Here is a 19,704-nt window from a genome sequence, read left to right as displayed (position 1 = left end):
TGGTTTTGTGGGGGAGGGGGGGGGGGGGGGGGGGACAAACATCCATTCTTAAGGGCTTTCTCTTGCACATTTATCACACATCGAAATTAGTAAAATGCCAAATTATGTAGAAAGCAAAGTAAAAGATGCATTAACAAAGAACCCAAAATTGATATTTCATAAAAAAATCAGTTATTTCAATAATTGCAACCTATCTCTATATATTTAGCAATTTTCCATTTGCAAATACATTTTTCTCATTGTCTTTTCACGCTGCATATAATTATGGGTTATATAGCCAATAACCGCATTAATACTCCTCTCACTCTTTTAGGAGTTAATATTTTTTCGAGATTCAAACTAGAGCTCTTTAGTAACCTTCAATAAATAAAAGAAAATAGAAAAGAAAATTGATTGTTGATACAGGAAACCACAATAATACATAAAAAAAACCTTGAATAATAATATCTCCTTGGAGAAAAAAATAACCATCCCCCTCCCAATTATATTTTGACTCTATTGTTTATATAATCATCGAATTATAAACTACTCTGTTGATTGTAATTAACAATATATGAAGTAATTTTGAATTGGGTTTAAAAAGTGTCTTTAACATATTAACCATTTACCAAAAATGTGAAAAAAACAAAAAATGTTCAAAAAGCTTATAAAATCCCTCTGAAAAAAAAAATCTAATTTTAAAAACATGACTTACCAATGAAAACCCTCCAATACATACAATACATCATTAAAAAACTATTTTTAAAGTATTACAATTAGAAATAACGATGTAATCAAATCTATTCAATCAAAAAAGTTTCATGAAGTAGTTAGATGATGAAATGAACTAAAAAAATTGTGGAATTATGTATGCAAATAGCGTTTAATAGTTTGAAGGAGAAAGAATAATTCTGATTATAGAATTTGAAGTTCCTAATTATCCATATGAAAGGAGAATGACGAATCTCCATCTAGAAGTTGTTCAAAATGGAAAAAGAAAAGAAATAAATAATATATTCTAACCCTCATGCAAAAACTTACCTGTCACGAATAAGAAATTAGGCTTCATAAAGCCAGCCGCAAATAGTTAAGATGATACCAATCATAACGTGATGAAATATGAGTTTTTAAGAATGATTTGTGAAGGATTCGTTTAACATCTCAGATAGCATTCAGTAAAAATGAATGAACATTTTATTTTGTTCCATATGCGCCATTGCTCTCGTACGTGAACTTTTCATTAATATTAGGTATCAAAGATATGCCGTGCTATAAAAAAAATGGGAAACAATGACTTCTGAGAATGGAAAGAGGAAATCAGCAAACTTGATGACAATGACTTATAATACTTATAGATATAAATGAAGAATCACCTGCACCAAAAAAAGTAACATTGATATTTCTCAGAGATGAAACCAACAATAAAAAAACAAGAAAATTAGGATCTTCACAAATAGTTGTTAGGCATTGTTGTCTAACTAATAGAGAATGTTGTCTTCAACAATCTGCACAATAGAATAATTGCAATGATGTAGCTTTGATAAACAAGTATGAAAAATCTTTAGCATTGAATAAGGTATATCTAATTAGTACAATCTTCAGTCTTAAGATGGTGGAAAATGCTTTTGTAACAGAACATATCAATGAATTCAATCAAACAAAAAATTGGTTGACTTTAGTAAATATCAACTTTGGCAACAAGTTCAAAACTTGAACTTGTTCTCATAACTTATGCAAAGCTATGAGAAACTGTGATGACGATTAGCTGTTCATGAGAATCTGTAATGCTAAACTCAAAGATGTTTCCAATTTAATCTTAAAGAGGTACATTGAGAGATGAGTATCAAGATAAGGATCCTCTTTTGCTTTGTGTGTAAAGGGAAACAACAATGAAGGCATATTTTAAATATCAAAGAAGCCAATCCAATGTCTGCCCAATGAAAAGAGTTTCAATGAGCAAAAGCTGCGAAAACTCATATTAGAAGTATGTACCTATGAATGTTGCAGCTAAAGAGATATGTGAAGCGCAAATGCCTTCTGCAATAATTATATTGCATTGTGAAGCCACAATACATGAACATCTGGATTTTCACTTTACCCAAAAATTTTGAGTACTTATTCTTTAGAATATTACAAAATTATTTTACTTCTTGATGGTAAGGCTTTAAATATTATAGGAGTTGGTGTTATGCAAATCAAAACAATGAATGAGCCAACATGAAAGGTACAAAATTTAAGGCATATTACATGTTTGATGAATTAAAAAAATATACAAACATACAAACATAGACACATACACTAAATTCAATGGGCAAGCTTTGCTTTTGAATTTTAGTTTTCGTGAAGGTTAGCATTAGCAAGCCGAGGATGGTCTGTTTCACACTGATTGAAAGAGAACCTAAGACTACGAAGTAAAATATTATACAATATACACATCAACGGATATACCATCTTCAATGCCATCATTTAAAGGCTAATTGTATTACAACACCTTCATTGATCATTTAACTGGAAAGCTTCGGTTTATTTTTTGTAAATTAAATTACTATATTTGTTTTTTCTTCAAGAGATGGAAAAGCCCAACAGAAAATAAGCTAAGTTATAAAATCAATGCCTTAAGGTCAAATAACAAAGGGAACAAATAAAAGCAAAGAATTTAGCAAATTCTGCACAGCTGATGCATATATAAAGAAGATGCATCCAAGAAGCATGATAGGATAGTATCGTTGAGCCCAAGAACAAAATTTGATTCCCTATATGAAGAAGCTAGAAGCAAGAGGTTGCATGGTTCTATAAATTATTAAGCAGAAAACAAGGGAATAATTTGAATGGTTCACTAAGATAATGCTCAATATGTAAGACAAATAAAATAAAAAGGCCATATATTCTGTAAAATGCATGAATTCAAGGAAAGTCATAGCACTACTAATTTATACTGACAATATCATTATGATACATAGTGTCAAAGAAGCAATGGAGAGTTAATGGAAAGTTGACTGAAAGAATTTGGAGAAAAAAATTTGGCAAGGTAAGGTATTAAAGTTGAGGAATATTTTATAAAGGAGAAATTTAATGGTGAAATAATTTGTATTCCATTTGCAGCCACAAGTGAACAACTTACAACATACACGCCAAAGGATAATTAGGTGTGGTCATTTAAAAAATTATCAAGCAAGCTTGAGATGGATGGCATCCATCCATTTATTTAATGAAGAGTATGGAATTGCCCATGTGAAACCGACATAGGCTCATTTTCTTGTTCGAATCAACATTTTGGAATTTGAGTTTCGTTTGTTGTTATGTTTGGAGAGACATGATAAATGCGATGATGTTTCACCAACCATTTTAAGTGGATTTATATGCATAAAATTTCTTCTGCAAGAATTTTTGCTTGCAAAAATATTTTTTAGCAGGGCGTTATTTCCCGATGGGATCATCAAGATGATTCAAGTGAGTCTACTCACGTACGAATCAGGCTTCATTTGGCAAAGAGAGCGGGAGCTGTTGGGGAGAGAGAATGAGTTATTTGCAAAATAGCCTCTTCATGTGGCAGGTGTCGTGGATTAATCGGCCCCCGCTCTATTTCTCCCTCTCTCTCATGAACCTGGACAAAAAAAATAGAGAGAATCCAATTACTTTTTTGCAAAAAATCTCATTTATCTCCTTTCTCCCATAATTGATCGCCACATTTAATTCCTTCCCTTTTCTCCTAATAACCTGAACACCTCTCTCTCTCTCTCTCTCTCTCATGTGTTGGAAAATAAAAAGAAGTAATTTTTCAAGAACCCCCACATCTCAATTGTGGGAAGGCAATACTAAAAAAAAAGGCCCTTCCTATTTTTTGTCTATGGTGCTCTCCTCTAGCCCATCTCTCATTTATTCCTCCACCCATCCACTTTCTCTATATTTTACATCCCAAGCCGCAAGACTCTTTCTCTCATTGCTCTCAATATCTCTCTCTGGTCACTCTCTCATTTCTCATTCAGGCGGACAAAGATAGCCAAGGGAAGAGTCGAGGGTTCTCTCTCTCTCTCTCTCTCTCTCTCTCTCTCTCTCTCTCTCTCTCGACTCATCTAGCAAACCCAAAAAAAAAACACATATCCCTCTCGTATTTTTACAATCTCGCCGATCGTTCTATCCTGCTCCCACACCTTTAGCCATACTTCTCCCCTCGCTTCACCATTTCGAGTACACATAATGTCGAATCCCACATTCATATGGGCTCTAACATAACTCAAGTGCCACTGTTTCTCTTCCATAAGTCAATTCAAAGCATAAAAAGGTCTTTTTTCTTTTTGTTTTGCCTTCCAACAAGAGAGACGAGAAGGGGTCGTGCAAATTTACTCATTTTCATTTTTCTATGTGTGAGAGAGAAAGAGAGAGAAAGGTAAGAGATCAAAAGGCATTTAGACTAGGAGGAGAAAATGGAAGGAATTATATGTGGGGACTAGTTATGGGAGAGAGAAGGAGAGAGGATTTTTGCAAAATGTCATTGAATACTCTACCCTTTTTCATCCAGGTTCACAAGATGGGGAGACGAGGGTAAAAGAGAGTGCGAACCTTTGGAGAGAGAGAAATGGTTATTTGCAAAATAATCTTTTCCTTCCTCTCATGTGTTTGTCATAAAGGGACAAAAAACTTTCTTTTATATGTTGCCCAATTGAGAGAAAGAAAAAACAAAATAATGGAGAGCCCAATAGAAAAAATAAAATAAAGATTTATCTCTCCTTCCAACTTTGTGAGTTTAATTTGGAATGTAAGTAAAGCAAGTTTAAACTATAATAATACAGACAAATTAAGAATGAAATAGGAGACTTGAATTTTTAATACTATATAATACTAATATCTGAATATATACAAATTAATTAATTAACATATAAACTAACATATGTATATATTTATTTATATAAATAGATATAAATGTTTGCATTTGTATTAATTTGAATATATAAATATATTAATTTGATATAATATTAAAAACACTACAGATACTCAATCTCTCGACACATGCCAAACAAAGCTTGATTCAAACATGAATTCTCATCTATATCAGTTTGATGATTCAGACAAACTCGTACGGGCCCTTTTACAAAACGATGCTCTAATGAAAAATTTTGACATGAGCAAAAATTCATACAAAAGAAACTTCATGCGCATAAATTCACATAAAAGAGTCGAAGAATCATCATCGCACTCATCATATGTCTATTCAAACATAACGATGAAACTCAACTCCTAAAAAGTAGATTTGAGTACGACAACGAGCCTAGAGGACAACAAGCTATTTGACTTATCACACACGCAACCATGCACAAAATGCATAGATTAGAGTTAGTCAAAGGCTAACAAGTCGATGATTATCACAATCAAAGCGAGCCTATCTTATTAGATCCATGAGTGAATTTTAGGATGATCGAGAAAAAAAATGAGGACAACGCCTTAGGATATATAGGTAAAAAGAGGTAGGTAGTGTAGACACATGCTGAGAATTTAGCTATTGCTAGTCATTTATTATTTTTATAAAGGTTATTTGGTAATAAGCCCTTATAAGTGTTTTGTACTTCTAGTTGTCAAGCTCTCTCGATCAATAGCTCCATATGTTTTTTGTGAAAACTAAGTTATGATAAGGTCACTTAAAATTTTCTATAGCCAACAATTTTCTAGCACGATAAATATGTCATACTTCAAGGAATTAGCCCAAACTACTTTTAGGATTAAATAATTTAAATGCATTAATGATTCAACATATGCATTTAGAAGATTCGCCACGTTAGTATTTTTTCTCTTTGGATTCTTTAAAACTTATATTAAATGTAAAATTCCACTACCTACTTGCCATTATCTTGATACCAACACACAGAGTTTCTTATTTTTTTTCTTTTATTCATTGTTAGCTAGTGTTAACTTGGCGATTTCCTACTTCATTATCAGTTTTGGGGCAACTTTCAAATTTTTTTTCGTTTGCTTATTATTTCTCCATTTCTAAAAGTCAAACTTTGACTTAATATAGTTTCTATTTTTTTTCTACTACTATTGCTATTAATTCCTATAATTTTATTGTTTTCTACATTTAATTAGTAACGACTTTATTGTTTCGACACTTTCTAATCTTCAACCCCAAAAATAAAATCATTACAATTTTCAAACTTGACACCTTCCAACAATAATCCAGTTAGCCATCGAAACTCAATCCTCACTAAAATTCTCAAATTTCAAATCCAAAGTTCCTCAATTTTCTATATAAAATTTTCAAAAAACAATTGATATATTCAAAGGCTTATCATCGTCATCAACTCAAACATAAAATGAATTTCAATTTGAATTCAAATTCACAACCATCCAACCAATTCCTACATTTTTTACATGAAAATAGCCATCTAATTCACTTTAACTTTAACCTAAGCTATCCTTAAATAGCATTAACACCCCCAAAAATAAACTCTCTACAAATTTCTCCAAAATTAATTTTTAGTCAATACTTGGCAAATGAATTTTTGTGTTAAATTAGCTTTTCTTTTTTTTATATTTTTTCCTATGAAAGTTGTAAATGGTTCCTCACTCAATCTGAGAACCTTCCATTAACATACGAATATAAAGAAAAAAAAATGGTTAGGCATTATTCTTACATTAAACCTATCGACATTTCCCTAAAGATTTGTTGAACTCCTTGACAACACAATATCATGTATATAATTCGATCATAATCTATAATAAGAGCATGATGTGGTTACATTTTTGTTAGCAATGATAGTATTGATAGCATTTCAAAATTCTATAATTGTTTTGAAAATATGTAAATATCATCTACCTTTCAAATATTTCATGATTTCTCCAAAAAAATCTTACTCTTCAACGGCGAATTCAAATTACCTCAAAAGAATTTATATCATTTAAAATTTGTCATTCAAATGATGATGATAGATATGATTCTATCTATGTATTTGCATCAGTCAAAAACTAGTTTCTTTTTATGCTATTAATTATATATATTAATGCGCTAGGTTGTAGTGCAAGCTTTCAATTGTTGAAACTTTTCATAAATAGCCCCATGTGCTCTGTAACAACCTATTTATAGTTGTTCCATGCACCTTCATGAAATGCACAAGTTGCCTTGGCAATTAAAAAGTTTAGAAGATTAAAAAATTCAACATATAGAGCTTAAGAATTCATTATATAAATATATTTTTTATTTATTATAATTCCTATTTTATACACAATTTTGTTGCATGTATTCATATGGGGAAGAAAGGGTGAAGAGATGGGGAAAGAGCACTAGATGAGTTGGGAAGCTTCATCACATAAAAGTTTTGTTGGATGAAGTGTTATGTAACATTCCTTTTTCCTTGTCAAGAATAAACATAGACATATAAGAGTGAGATCCCGGGTAAGCGAGCATGGGGTTTGTGTTGAGAAGCATATAAGACTGAAGAATAGTCTCGCATCATAAGTGAAGCACTATTTGAGCTCCTAATATACTAGTAGTCATCCTACACATTACTTGACCTTCTGGATTGATGGATGCCAATTCACAAGGATATTGCGCACTCAATTTGGGTCTTTGTATTTCACTCTGCTGATAAGTTGCATCATAACCAAAAGTTTGGACAGGATCAAGCGTTCCATGTGGTTTATAGCACCTATGTCTTGGAATGTTCTATCATAATCCAACAATATTCAAGAGAAAGTGTCTCTCATGAATATTTTTAAAAGTGCATTTCACATGCAAAAATAAAGCGAAGCGCATAACAAAGCGAAGCGCATGACATCCGCTTCACTTTGTTGAAGTGCGCTTTGAAGCTTTAAAGAAATATGGATGGTCTAGTTCACAATTTAACGAGAGCAAATAAAGGGCTACAAAATTAATTTAATTTATTTAATGAAAATTGAGCTTTTATTAGTTTATTTATGCTTTGTTTTGAGCTATAAGATTGTTTTTGCAAAATTTAAGTTTTTATTTCTTCTAATAAATTATTAGAAATTGTTTAAAATTTAATTTGGAGGTTCATCTTCAATATTTGAAAGTTAGTGATAGCATATTCTTTTCTATTTTACATCAACTTTTAAGTCATACTTTATATTTTATAAATGTTAATGAAGATGTTTATACATTAACAGTTTTATATGGTCTATTAATGCTTTAGTTAATAAAAACATCACTTCTCTCCGTGCTTAGTGCATTGAAGCAAAAATAACATTTTGTGCATCGCATTACACTTTTATAACACTAGGCACGACAAATTTAATGAACTCTTGGCATATAATACTAGGGTGACTGTCGGCTGTTATTTTTTTAAAACTTTAAAAACTTGGTTTTATGGTTTTTTTTTTTTGAAAAAAGATAGATGAGTTTTATAAATATGAAAATAGTTTTGATGTAAATTTAATTTTTTGAAAGTAACATTTTAATTTTAAAAATAGATAAGACCAAACGAGTCTCACATTTTGGATAGTTTGGATGACTAAGCATGATACCACGAGTAATATACTTATCTCGAAGAATAAACATATCACTTGTGGTAGGCTCAATCACCTAAACTAAAAAATTTATGACAATCTGTTTGGTCTGCAAAACTTTTTATGTATTGACGACAAGTTCCCTTAATAAGTTCCCATACCTAATATAAGGATTAGATAGAGTTTATTTTACCTGGGTTCTAAGTTTCTTATAGAGGCAAACCCCTATAATTAATTACATCTCAAATGACCAGAATCATTTAAGAAAACTCTCAATTAAGATCAGCAGTTCTGTCTTCAAGATTTCAAAGTTTAAATTTCCAAAATTGGACATGAGAAAATCAAATGGGAGTGTCTCAAAATAGAAACAGTTATTTGCAGGAATCCAAAAGAACGAAGAGTAGGGGATATCACAAATCTAGGAAGAACCCTGGTGATTTCCCAACTATCATATTGTTTGGTTTTATATCTTTGAAATGATGTTATTTAATGTTTGATTCTGCAATTTATTTAGAATTTAGGACTTATATTTGCACGATATTTGATCGTACAAATAGCCTAAAAAGATAGGAGGATTTAGCATCGTACCGCACAATAACCTTGGAATCCTAAAGTGTTAGGACTTATAATTGCACAACAGGGTTATGCAAAAGCCTAAAAATGATATGTCAGGGTTTACGTTGCGCTGGGCAAACTACATCGAAATTCTATAGGTTGTTGTTTAAAATAAAGAAAGTGATCGGTGATGTGAATGTGTTTTGATGTCGCAGATCCATCTTGAAGTGGCTCCTCCGTATGTCCTCGTGCCCAGGATGTTCGATCCAAGTTCTTCGTCGTAGCAACTTCAGGTTTGTTATTAATCCTATGTAATCACTAGGTTTTCCTACACTAGACATAGTGTGTATCAAAGTAATAAAATATGCGGTATAAAAGAAGATAACAGTATAATATGCTAGGTGAACAATATAACATATTAGGAGAACAGTATAACATGCTAGGAGAACAGTATAACGTGTTGTGAAATGAAATGTTGTAATGTAAATCAAATCTATATATTTGGGAGACCTGCTGCTTCTTTAAGCTAGCTATTATTCACTGTATAAACAAAAGAAAATATTGTCTAGAAAACTCGAGAAAATCGACGAATAATCCACGACGGAAAACTCGAGAAAATTGACAATTAACAATTCAAATAAAACTATCAAAACCTCGAGAAAATTCCGGAGAAAAGACCACGAGTGCTTCGTCCAAAAATTCTGATAAAACATACAAAAAATCCGAAAAGAGGATACCGCAAGCACTCGGGTCGGGACTAGGCTCAAATATATATATATTTGTACTCGAGAGACGTCGAAGGCTACTATCAGTCACCAGGATGTATAAAACTCGTCACTCCACTAAAAGAATGTCCTATTGAACATAACTTAGAAGGATACTCCTTAGCCCAATATCAGTAATCAACAAGTAGACAAGCATACAAAAGAAAAATTGTACTAATTTTATAGTAAAAATATTTTTTTTTATAAATATTGTATATGTTCTTATCAATTTTTGAAAAAGGAATAGTTGTCCACGAGTCGATCACGTCATCGAACGTGGGATCGCCAAAAACCTAAGAGGAATTAACCAGTAGAGGGGGGGGGGGGGGGGCCCGGGGGGGCACCAACTCAACATATTCCATGAAGAGGTTACAAGTTAAGGCTCATGGGTAAAGGGCAACAAGAGAAAAAATTCCATCCTTTAAGCTCACGGGTAGGGACAGCAAGAGGAAGTTCATAAAGGCCATAATCATCAAACAACGCTCACGACCAAGGCAGCAGGGACTATATCATCATTATTTAAGCTTGAACAAACCATTTTTAATATAAAAGAACCATAGAAAGAACTAATGGTCAGGATAAAATAAGAAGCAAATTAAATCCCAGACAACTACAACATAAACCACAACAGTAAGGGTCACGGGTAAAGGGCAGCAAGAGGAAAGCCATAAAGGCAGCAAACACCCAGTAAGGCTCACGACCAAAGGTAACAGCCAATGCCACCAAATCAGCCTCACAACAAAGGAGAAAGCCAGGAACAACCAAACAAAATAAAAGAATCCCACGTGAATGCTCTTAGATTAAGGGAGCAGCGCACGCAATCGCTGAACCAACTTCCCAGCAAAGGGGCAAGCAGGATATCAAGACTCACGGCTAGGGACAGTGAATAGAAAACCCAGCCCAATCCAACCATTTTTTTAATCATAAAAGAGTCATAGAAGAAAGCTCATAGCCAGGGAAAAATGAGAAGAAAATTATGTTCCAGACAACCACAACACAAGTCGTAATATAAGACTCGCGGCCAAAAATAATGAAAGAAAACAACCATAAATATTGTCATTGTATTGCTTTTGATATATATAAGAGAGTGAATGGGCAAGCTATTATAAATCATTAGGGCTGAAACCGTTTACAACACATAAGTCATGATAGTAAGTCAGTTTACTTATATCAAACACCACCACATAAAGGTAGTCATTGAAATCATGAATTTTGGGATGACAAACTTGATTACCAATAAAAATAAAAACTTGAGAAGAATGTTAAAGAATAATCTCTAACTAAATCATGCCCAATAGAGAGGGCAAACCGAGCCCACCAAATGGACAAAATCAAGTCCAGCACAGGAGCAAAACCGAGCCCATCAAAGAGGCCAAAAACAGCAAAGATTTCAGTCAAGACATGATACCAAAAGGAACCAAACCGAGCCCACTAAGTGGGTTAAAAATAATATAAAACTTTCAGTTAAATTCAGTCTAAAAGAAGCCAAAACCGAGCTCACCAAAGTGGCAAAAAAACAAAAAAAAAATTCATACATAATTCCCACTTTTCATGACCAAAATCGAACTCAACACATGGGCAAACCAAGCCCTACATAGGGGCAAATCAGAAGCAAAAATTTCAGCAAAGATCCAACCCCAAAGAGCCAAAATCGAGCCCTTCAAATGGGCCAAAACAGAGAATATTTCCAGCAAGAATCCAACTCCAAAGAGCCAAAACTGTACCCCAACAAATGGGTTAAAACAACTAAAAATATTTTCCCTCGAAGCCTCATATTTCAAAGTATTGTGTCAGCATATGCTTCGACATAAAAATGGATTCCAGCATAGATTCTAGATGAGCAAGCATCAATCCAAAATTCATATTCATGACTTTTTATGCATCTTAAGCAGGAAAAAAACATAAATCATCTTTTTCCCTAAACAAATCATCCTTCTTTTAACAGTAAATTGCTTTAAAAGGAACAAAGAAAGAAAGTCATAATTTTCAGCATGTAGGTATAGAAATTATAGAAGTGTAAGAAGAATATTTTCATGTGAGAATGAACCTAAGCATGCTTTCCATATATCTTGAGCAAAAAAAGAAAAGAAGGCAGTCATATCATGTTCAATTTTAATGTTGGACTATTTCATGTTTAAATTTCAGAACAAACCCAAATCTTGCTTCCACATACTTTAAAAGAGAAAATAAACATTTTTGGATGTCATCCTAAACAGTACAAAATAGAGGAGAGAAGGAGAATACCTCTTTTATAAAGAAGAAAAATACAAATAATTTCTTTGATTTCCCACACAAATCATCCTTCCTTTAACAGTAAATTGCTTCAACAATAAGCAAAGAAAGAAAACCACAATTTCCAGCATGTAGGTATAGAAATAATAGAAGTGCAAGAAGAAAATTTGCATGTGAGAATGGACCTAAACATGTTTTCCATGTATCCGAGCAGAAAAAGAAAAGAAGGCAGCCAGATTATGCTCTATTTTAATGTTTCCAAGGGCTATTTCATGCTTAAATTTCAGAACAAGCTCAAATCTTGCTTCCACATGCTTTAAAAGAGAAAATAAACATTTTTAGATGTCATCCTAAATAGTGCAAAATAGAGGAGAGAAGGAGAATACATCTTTTATGAAGATTTAAAGCAAAATTATAAGATAAATTCAAGAAAACCAATCCAACAAAAATCCTCCTTTTAAAGACTTCAAGAAACAGCAACCAACAAATCTTTCACACTCCCCGCGCACGAGAATCCAACTTAGAGAAGATTTTGGCAAAGCTGCCCTTCCTAAAAGTCTCAAAAAACAGCAACCCACGAATACTCCACACTCCCAGCGCACGAGAACTTAGTTTAGAAAGGATTTCGGCAAAGCTTTCTCCCCTAAAAATCTCAAACAATAAAATCACAGCCTCCCTTTTTTTCTCAAGAAAATTTCAACAACTCAAAACAGTGCTCTATGAAGCCTTTTTATAGGCAGAGAAGAGAGGGGACAACTACCTACCACCGTTTTCGTGGTCGAATAGAACAACAGAGATGGAATCGTCACAATAAAGACGGAGAAATTAAAACCTCGAGAAGGAGAAGGGTCGGTCAGCTTGGCCCCTGCAATTGGAGAGCCGAAGAGTCTAGCGGCCGCGTGCGCGTGAAGAAGGGGAAGAAGAAGGGGAAGAAACGAGAGAGGGAGAGGAGACTGCCGCGTGGATCATCCACGGGAGCTAGGGCACACGAGGGGAGCGGGACGAGCACCGCGTGATTGAGCCATGGAACGGGCCAAATGGGGTTTAAGTGCGCGGGTAAGGGGTAAATAGGGTTTAGGATTATAATTTTAAAATTACAAGTAATAAAATATATAAAATATTTAATATTCCTTAAAAATAAAATTTGATTCGTACTTTTTATTCGTGCGTCAAAACATAACAAAATTGATGTTTTTTTAAGGTAATTCTGACGTTCCGGACGCGCTGGCGTGGTCCGTTTCACCATCGAAAGTCGTTTTGACGAATTCAAGTCGTTTTGACGAATTCATCAATTTGTGTGCAATTTTATTTGTGTCGAAAATATGACAATATGAGTATCTTTTCCTACTAAAATTGGTGTCCCAGACGCGTTTGCACAGTCCATTTTGTCGTCGGAGGTCGTTCGGAGAAGTTCGCGTTTTCACCCATCCTTAAGCTCAATTTAAGTCCGATTTTATGCGACTTAGTGAAGTTCGTGCATCTTGTGTGTGCATGTGTGATGATAAAGTCCTAAAGTGATTTTCTTAGGGTTTGAGATCCTATTGAGAACTTCTCCCTGAGTTTCCACATGATAGTCCTTAACCCCTCGACTATACGACGATGGTTTGAGACCACTCAAGCGAGACATCACAAGAGAAATAGAAGGTGGCTGAATTTTCTAAAAAAGGTGGGTCCCAGTTCTAATTTTCTAAGATAGTCAATAGGAACCCCTAGAGCTTGATCCTAGGATCCTAATGAAAAGAGTAATTACCTCAAAATGAGGTCAACAGTGACGAAAAGGATTCTTCTTAAAAGTGAGTGATAGTCGATATGGACTCTCATATAGGAGATATATGGGCTAAAATGAACAAATGAGTGGATAAGTCAAAAGTAAAATAAAAGTTAATTTTAATATATGCTAGCAACGAACAACACTCCTATGCTTAAATTTTTGGTTTGGTTGGTGTCCATCCACTATACTGATGGCCTTTAAGTTGAAGGCATAATATTTCACTCTCCTAACAATCTAGGTATATGATTGGAAGCTTTCAAATGCATCAATAAAAATAATAAATTGGAAATAGGCCTCAACCAAAACTACCAAAATGTTTTAACAATTTGTGCCAAAATTAAATAACTTAATCTAACTACTGTTTGCACCCTTTTGGCTCATCTAGTAAATCACCCACATACCAAAAAACACTCAAAATACACGTGATAATATATAAGGTTCATATTCTTGATTGAAAGAAAGCAAGTTTAACATTCTTGGTAAAATGAAAGCTTCATTCATAAAGGTCATTTCCACATAGTTTCTCCCAGCATACTCTAAAAATAAAATGCTTGACAGCTTCACAGCCTTCTTCTCAAGTAAAAGGTCTTGCTAATGAGGGAATTATGCAAGTAGCACTTAATTATTTTAACCACATAAGAAGCATGACGACGGATTTGATTACATAAGAATTTCTTTCTCTCTCACACACACACAAATGCCGGCCCCACTTAGTGGGACAATGGCTTGATTTTGTTGTTGTTGTACACACACAGATACACACACTTAGCACATGCAAGATCTAGAACCCAACATCTCTTAGTTGAAAGACAAAGCTCTCAACCACTAGGCTAAGGTGGCTTGCATGATTACATAAAGAAAATTTAGTTAAGTGCATATTGAGAAAAAAAATGCAAAGTTTATGAACATTCAGCGGAAAATGTCATCCTCAATAGGTAGACAGATCAAATTTTCTTACAATAGCTCAAAATAATGACAAAAAGTAAGAGCCATCCACCATACCTGATGTACTGTGTAAGTTGTGAGATAATACTTGAGCTCATGTGCGAACAAGGTGGCCATTATGGAAAGCCCAACAATAGAAACTACAAAGAGCAAAATAGCACAAAAGCTTACAATTTACCCATTAAAACAAAGGATGAAAAAGAGTTGTCATCAACTCGTTCAAATGCTGAAAATTAAATGTCGAATCAAAGAAATACAGACAACTAAATTGGAGTACAAATTAGCATTAAAAAAGTGATGAAGAAGGTGCCCACCAACAGCCCCTGAAAACGTTTTCTGCAACAAGTGGTCTTCTGCTCGTGGAAACGCATCAAAATTTCTCAAAGCTTGCAATTTGATACCCATGTTGAGTATTCTACTCAACAAAATTGGCCTGGAAATCATCAACCACAGCCGAATAAATATAAGTGGGCATAAAAGCTTCAATAAAACCATAATCAACCAAATCCCATCCCAATGAAAAAGAATCCAAAGTACACTAAAATCGCATCCATTCCGTCATAAAAAAAGGGGACATTGTCTGACCTTCACGCAGCCAATTCAAAAAATTCCCAACTTAACATAAAGTAACTACATAAGAATTGCAAAAGAAGTCAAATCTCCACGCCTCTGCAACGCTCGGATATGAATAACAAACAACATAAAACCACTACTCCAATCTCCATATGCCCCAAAAGTTATTCTTTGATAGAACTCCTAATTCTCCAGAGCAACAAATAGCACAAGATCATGAATGGCCTAATCATACCCAAAGCTCTCTCATCTTCTCAACGAGAACACAGTCCCCTTAGAAAGAAATAAACGGTAAAAAACATGCAGATCGAATGGCGTTTGATGGAGACTGATATCGCACGAAGCGCAAAAACCAATTCAAAAAAATTCGATTGTCTTCAAATGCCGGCAAAAAAAACCTATGGTAAACGAGAAGAAGAGCTTACCGGAGAGGATCGTAGGCCTACAGAGTATTCCGCCGGCGAAGGAAACCAGGGGCTAGGTTTAGTTAGCCATACTGGATGGCGGCTAAAATTCGAAGTCGGCAGCCGACGTTCACGCTAGCTGCACCTTTTCAACGTCTGTCCTCTCGTTCGCCCAGCAAGGAAGGATCTGCAAATCGTGATCAAAGGACACTGATCTCGGCCGTCCAATTAATTGCGTTGATCTTGCAAGGACAAATTATTGATGGTGAAAAATATAATAATAATACCACATCAATTTTAAATAATTATATATGTAACATCTAAAACGTCTTATTTTTAATTATAGCATCCTGATGTCATGAACAAATAAATGAAAAGAGGAATTTTCAATACAGAGCACTGAAAGGTCTATTTGGGACAACTACAGTTTTGATTAATCTGTTGATAAGCTGATTAAAAATAATTTGTTGATAAATTACGTGCGGTAATTATTATAAATTTTTATTTTTTTGGAAAAGTCAGATCGCGGCCAGAAAGCTGCCACCCACCTAGACATGTGCGGTGTGAAAATGTTGTTTTCAATATTTTAAAAATGCATAAGCTGCCAAAACACAGTTTTGTACATTTAATTCTCATAGCCAAACTTTCATTTTAAAAAATCAAGCGCTCAACATATTTTGTAAAAATAAGGGTTGCAGTGTGTGAGAGATAAATGCACAAAAAATTGAGAGGCAAATTTTGAAAATAAAAATTTGTATTTTACTTTTAAAAATATTAGTTGCAATTATTTTTTTGTAATATATTTAAGAATTGAGGATTATAAATGTAAATTTGAATGTTTAGGCATTAGTGTATAAATACATTGATATGTGTGTAAATGCCCTCGATAATAATAGCATATAATCAATGAAAAAATAATAATATTTTACTTGCCAAAATCATTATCATAAAAAAAATTGAGAATTTTGGGCATTAATTTTCCTAAAATATATTTTCTTTTAATAATTCATGCTTATTTTGTGTTTTAGAAAATTTGAAGTGGTTATATTTATAAAGTCTCTAATATAAAATTGACAACTAATTTCTCCCAATTCAAATTGAGAATTATTAAAGAACTACAATAAGCCTCAAAGCCTCAAAAAAATTTGTTCTTTGGAAGGTTTAAATATATATCACTTAAATCCGATGCATTTACTTATCTAACATCTAAATTTTAATTTTTATGTATTTGCCATCTTATTCATGCATAAAAAAAATATAGTGATTTTTTAAAAGATAGGGGTTGTTTAGAACATTTTTTTTTAAAAAAAATAATAAAAATAAAACTGTATATCAACAACGTGTCAACACGAATCTCGCAGATATCCCCATGACTGGCAAATGAAGAAAAGTGGCATTGTGGGGGCTTGCTAGGGGTAATCCAATAATCTACGCCTCGTCAGTTCAGGAAGAAAGCATTTCCCAGACAGATGGATCTCGATCACCTACTTAGAAATCAACTCGCCAGTACTAGATCCACACAGATAAATCAGGCATTGATCTGCTATGGCCGAATAAGCAAAGTGAATCGTTTGACCCAGAGACAACTAGCCGAAACTCTTTGTCAAACCTGTACAGCGGTGAATTCTCAACAAATAGTCAAATCGACAGTTTACACTGGGTGCCTAGCAAACGAGAAAATATTACATCAGGGCTCTGCATGTAGAGTTACATGCAGAGTCTAATGAAATCACGTCACGTCACGGTGGCAGGAAAAAAAATAAAATCTGCCTAGTAAAACAAGGGAATATTCCTCTCATGTTGTTCAAGTGTTATTGTGTGTTATTCATATGTTATTGTGTGTTATTCATGTAATTATTGTGTTATTATAACACTTGTGTTATTATAACACCAGAAATATTCTCAAAACATAATAATACTTGAATAACTTACAATAACACTTGAATATAATACAATAATATCTGAATAACATGGAATAACAAGGGATGAATATTTCACGGTGTTACCAGACTTTTTTTTTGTATCTCCACGTGGTGTGATTTCATTGGACTCCGCATGTAACTCTACGTGCGGAGTTCTAATGCAATATTTTTTCCTAGCAAACGGTCGCCCGACCAAAGAAGAAGCCAGGTGAGAGGCCGACATAAGAACTTGGCTCCGTCCAACTAGGAACTCCTACCGGGAATCTACCGACCCTGTTCGCTCGAAAGCTTACCCGTCCTTGTCCGCCCGGAACCTACCCGGACTTGTTTCGAACAAGAATTTTTATGGTCCCGACTAAATTGTATTGACTAAAATACCCCCAATTGTATCTATGTGTACTAAGAGTACAATATGTAATTGTACATCCCCCAACTTTATAAATAGGGGTCCATAATTTCATGAATAAAAGTCACTCGAATTTATTGTTGCATATTGTGCTTTTGCTCTCTCTCCCTCTCTCCCCTTAACGCTCTATTCCTTGAGCGTGTCTCCCAGACAAATTTAGATTCAATAAAACAATAAATAAAATATTTATGTAATTGTTTTTATCTGTTTTTTTTATTTTTATTTTAAACATTTTCGTTTTCATTATAAGAAACAATGAAACAGGCACAACATAATTTTCGTGTTTTTAAAGCAGCTTCTTTGGACTCAATCCATAATCCCGAACCCGAGTGATGCATTCAGCAAAACCGACACCTAACCTTTCTCTTGTGTCGACTCTTTTGATGACGACAAGTGATTGTTTTGATGTGGTATAATGTATGGGTAAGTTGACGTGTATGTAAAAGTTATGCTTAGGTGTTAGACATGTAAATACAAAAAAAGTTTGGGTTGTATGCATTTAAATGATTTTTCACAACCATTTGCCGCAGTATTTACTATAAATTATTGATGTTTGATTATACGTCGTTGTTGTTGAAACTCTTGTTTTAGGAATATTATTACATCAGGACTCCGCATGCATAGTTGCTTGCAGAGTCCAATCTCTCACCGACTTGTGGAATTCTGGATCTACTTACATAAAAAATTGAAAAAATAATGAAAACGCGCGACTCGAGCCGATCGATGCGTTATAGGAATATTCCCCCGCGTTATTCTGAATATTTTTCGTGTTATTCATGTGTTATTGGTGTGTTATTGAGTGTTTAGGAATATTTCACCCGTGTTATTCTGAATATTTTTCTTGTTATTCATGTGTTATTAAGGGTTTAAGAATATTCCCTCGCGTTATTCATATGTTATCTAATATGGTATTCAATCTGTATTATAGGAATATTCTCTTGCATTATTTTGAATATTTCCCGCATTATTCATATGTTATTGATGTGTTATTGGTGTTTTATTGAGGGTTAGGAATATTCCGTGTTATAAGAATACTCCCTCGCGTTATTCTGAACGTTATTTATGTGTTATTTAATGAGTTATTGAAGGTTTAGGAATATTCCGTGTTATAGGAATATTTCATTGCGTTATTCTGAATATTTTCCATGTTATTGAAGTGTTATTCAGAATAACGCGATGAAATATTCTTATAACGCCGCAACAAGAATAAACAACGCAAAAATTATTTTCTTAGGCTTTGTAACGCATCGGTAGGGTCGGGTTGGGTCTGGTCGCGTGTTTTTTTTTTTTTCATTTTTTTATGTAGGTGAACATATCTTTCACGTGTCAAAGCTAGATTGGACTATGCAAGCAGCTCTGATATGGAGTCCATGTAATAATTTTTCCTCGTTTTATTATGTTCATTCTTAATATATTCTGTTTTAAAATTTAATTAAAATTTAAATTAAATGTATTAAAAATATATAGAGTAAAAAAGGCTGTAGCAGTGACAATTTATATTTATATTCAATGGTAAAATAAATTTATATTTATAACCAATGGCAAAATAAAAAAAAATACTTTTCTAATTAACTGAACCAATTAAGTTCTTCGTTTCAATTTATGACATTTTCTTCTAGGCAGAACACTCAGACCACACACACACACACACACACACACACACACACACACACACACATATATATATATATATATATAT

The 19,704-nt window shown here is 33.6% G+C and overlaps 1 protein-coding gene across 1 annotated transcript in view; it reads right to left on the bottom strand.

The window, feature by feature from the left end:
• Positions 1 to 15,879, bottom strand: part of LOC110030946 (endoplasmic reticulum-Golgi intermediate compartment protein 3) — a 30,322-nt gene extending 14,443 nt beyond the window's left edge. Inside the window, 3 exon segments of the mRNA XM_020733951.1 lie at positions 14,758 to 14,840; positions 15,015 to 15,133; positions 15,699 to 15,879. Coding sequence (XP_020589610.1) covers positions 14,758 to 14,840; positions 15,015 to 15,105 — 174 coding nt within the window. The 5' untranslated portion in view covers positions 15,106 to 15,133; positions 15,699 to 15,879.
• Between the last annotated feature and the right edge of the window lie 3,825 nt (positions 15,880 to 19,704).

This window comes from Phalaenopsis equestris, unplaced genomic scaffold (assembly GCF_001263595.1).
Source record: "Phalaenopsis equestris unplaced genomic scaffold, ASM126359v1 Scaffold000002, whole genome shotgun sequence".
NCBI classification, from domain to species: Eukaryota; Viridiplantae; Streptophyta; class Magnoliopsida; order Asparagales; family Orchidaceae; genus Phalaenopsis; species Phalaenopsis equestris.
The sequence above is the reverse complement of the archived record's forward strand: the minus strand, read 5'-3'. Positions and strand labels throughout refer to the sequence as shown.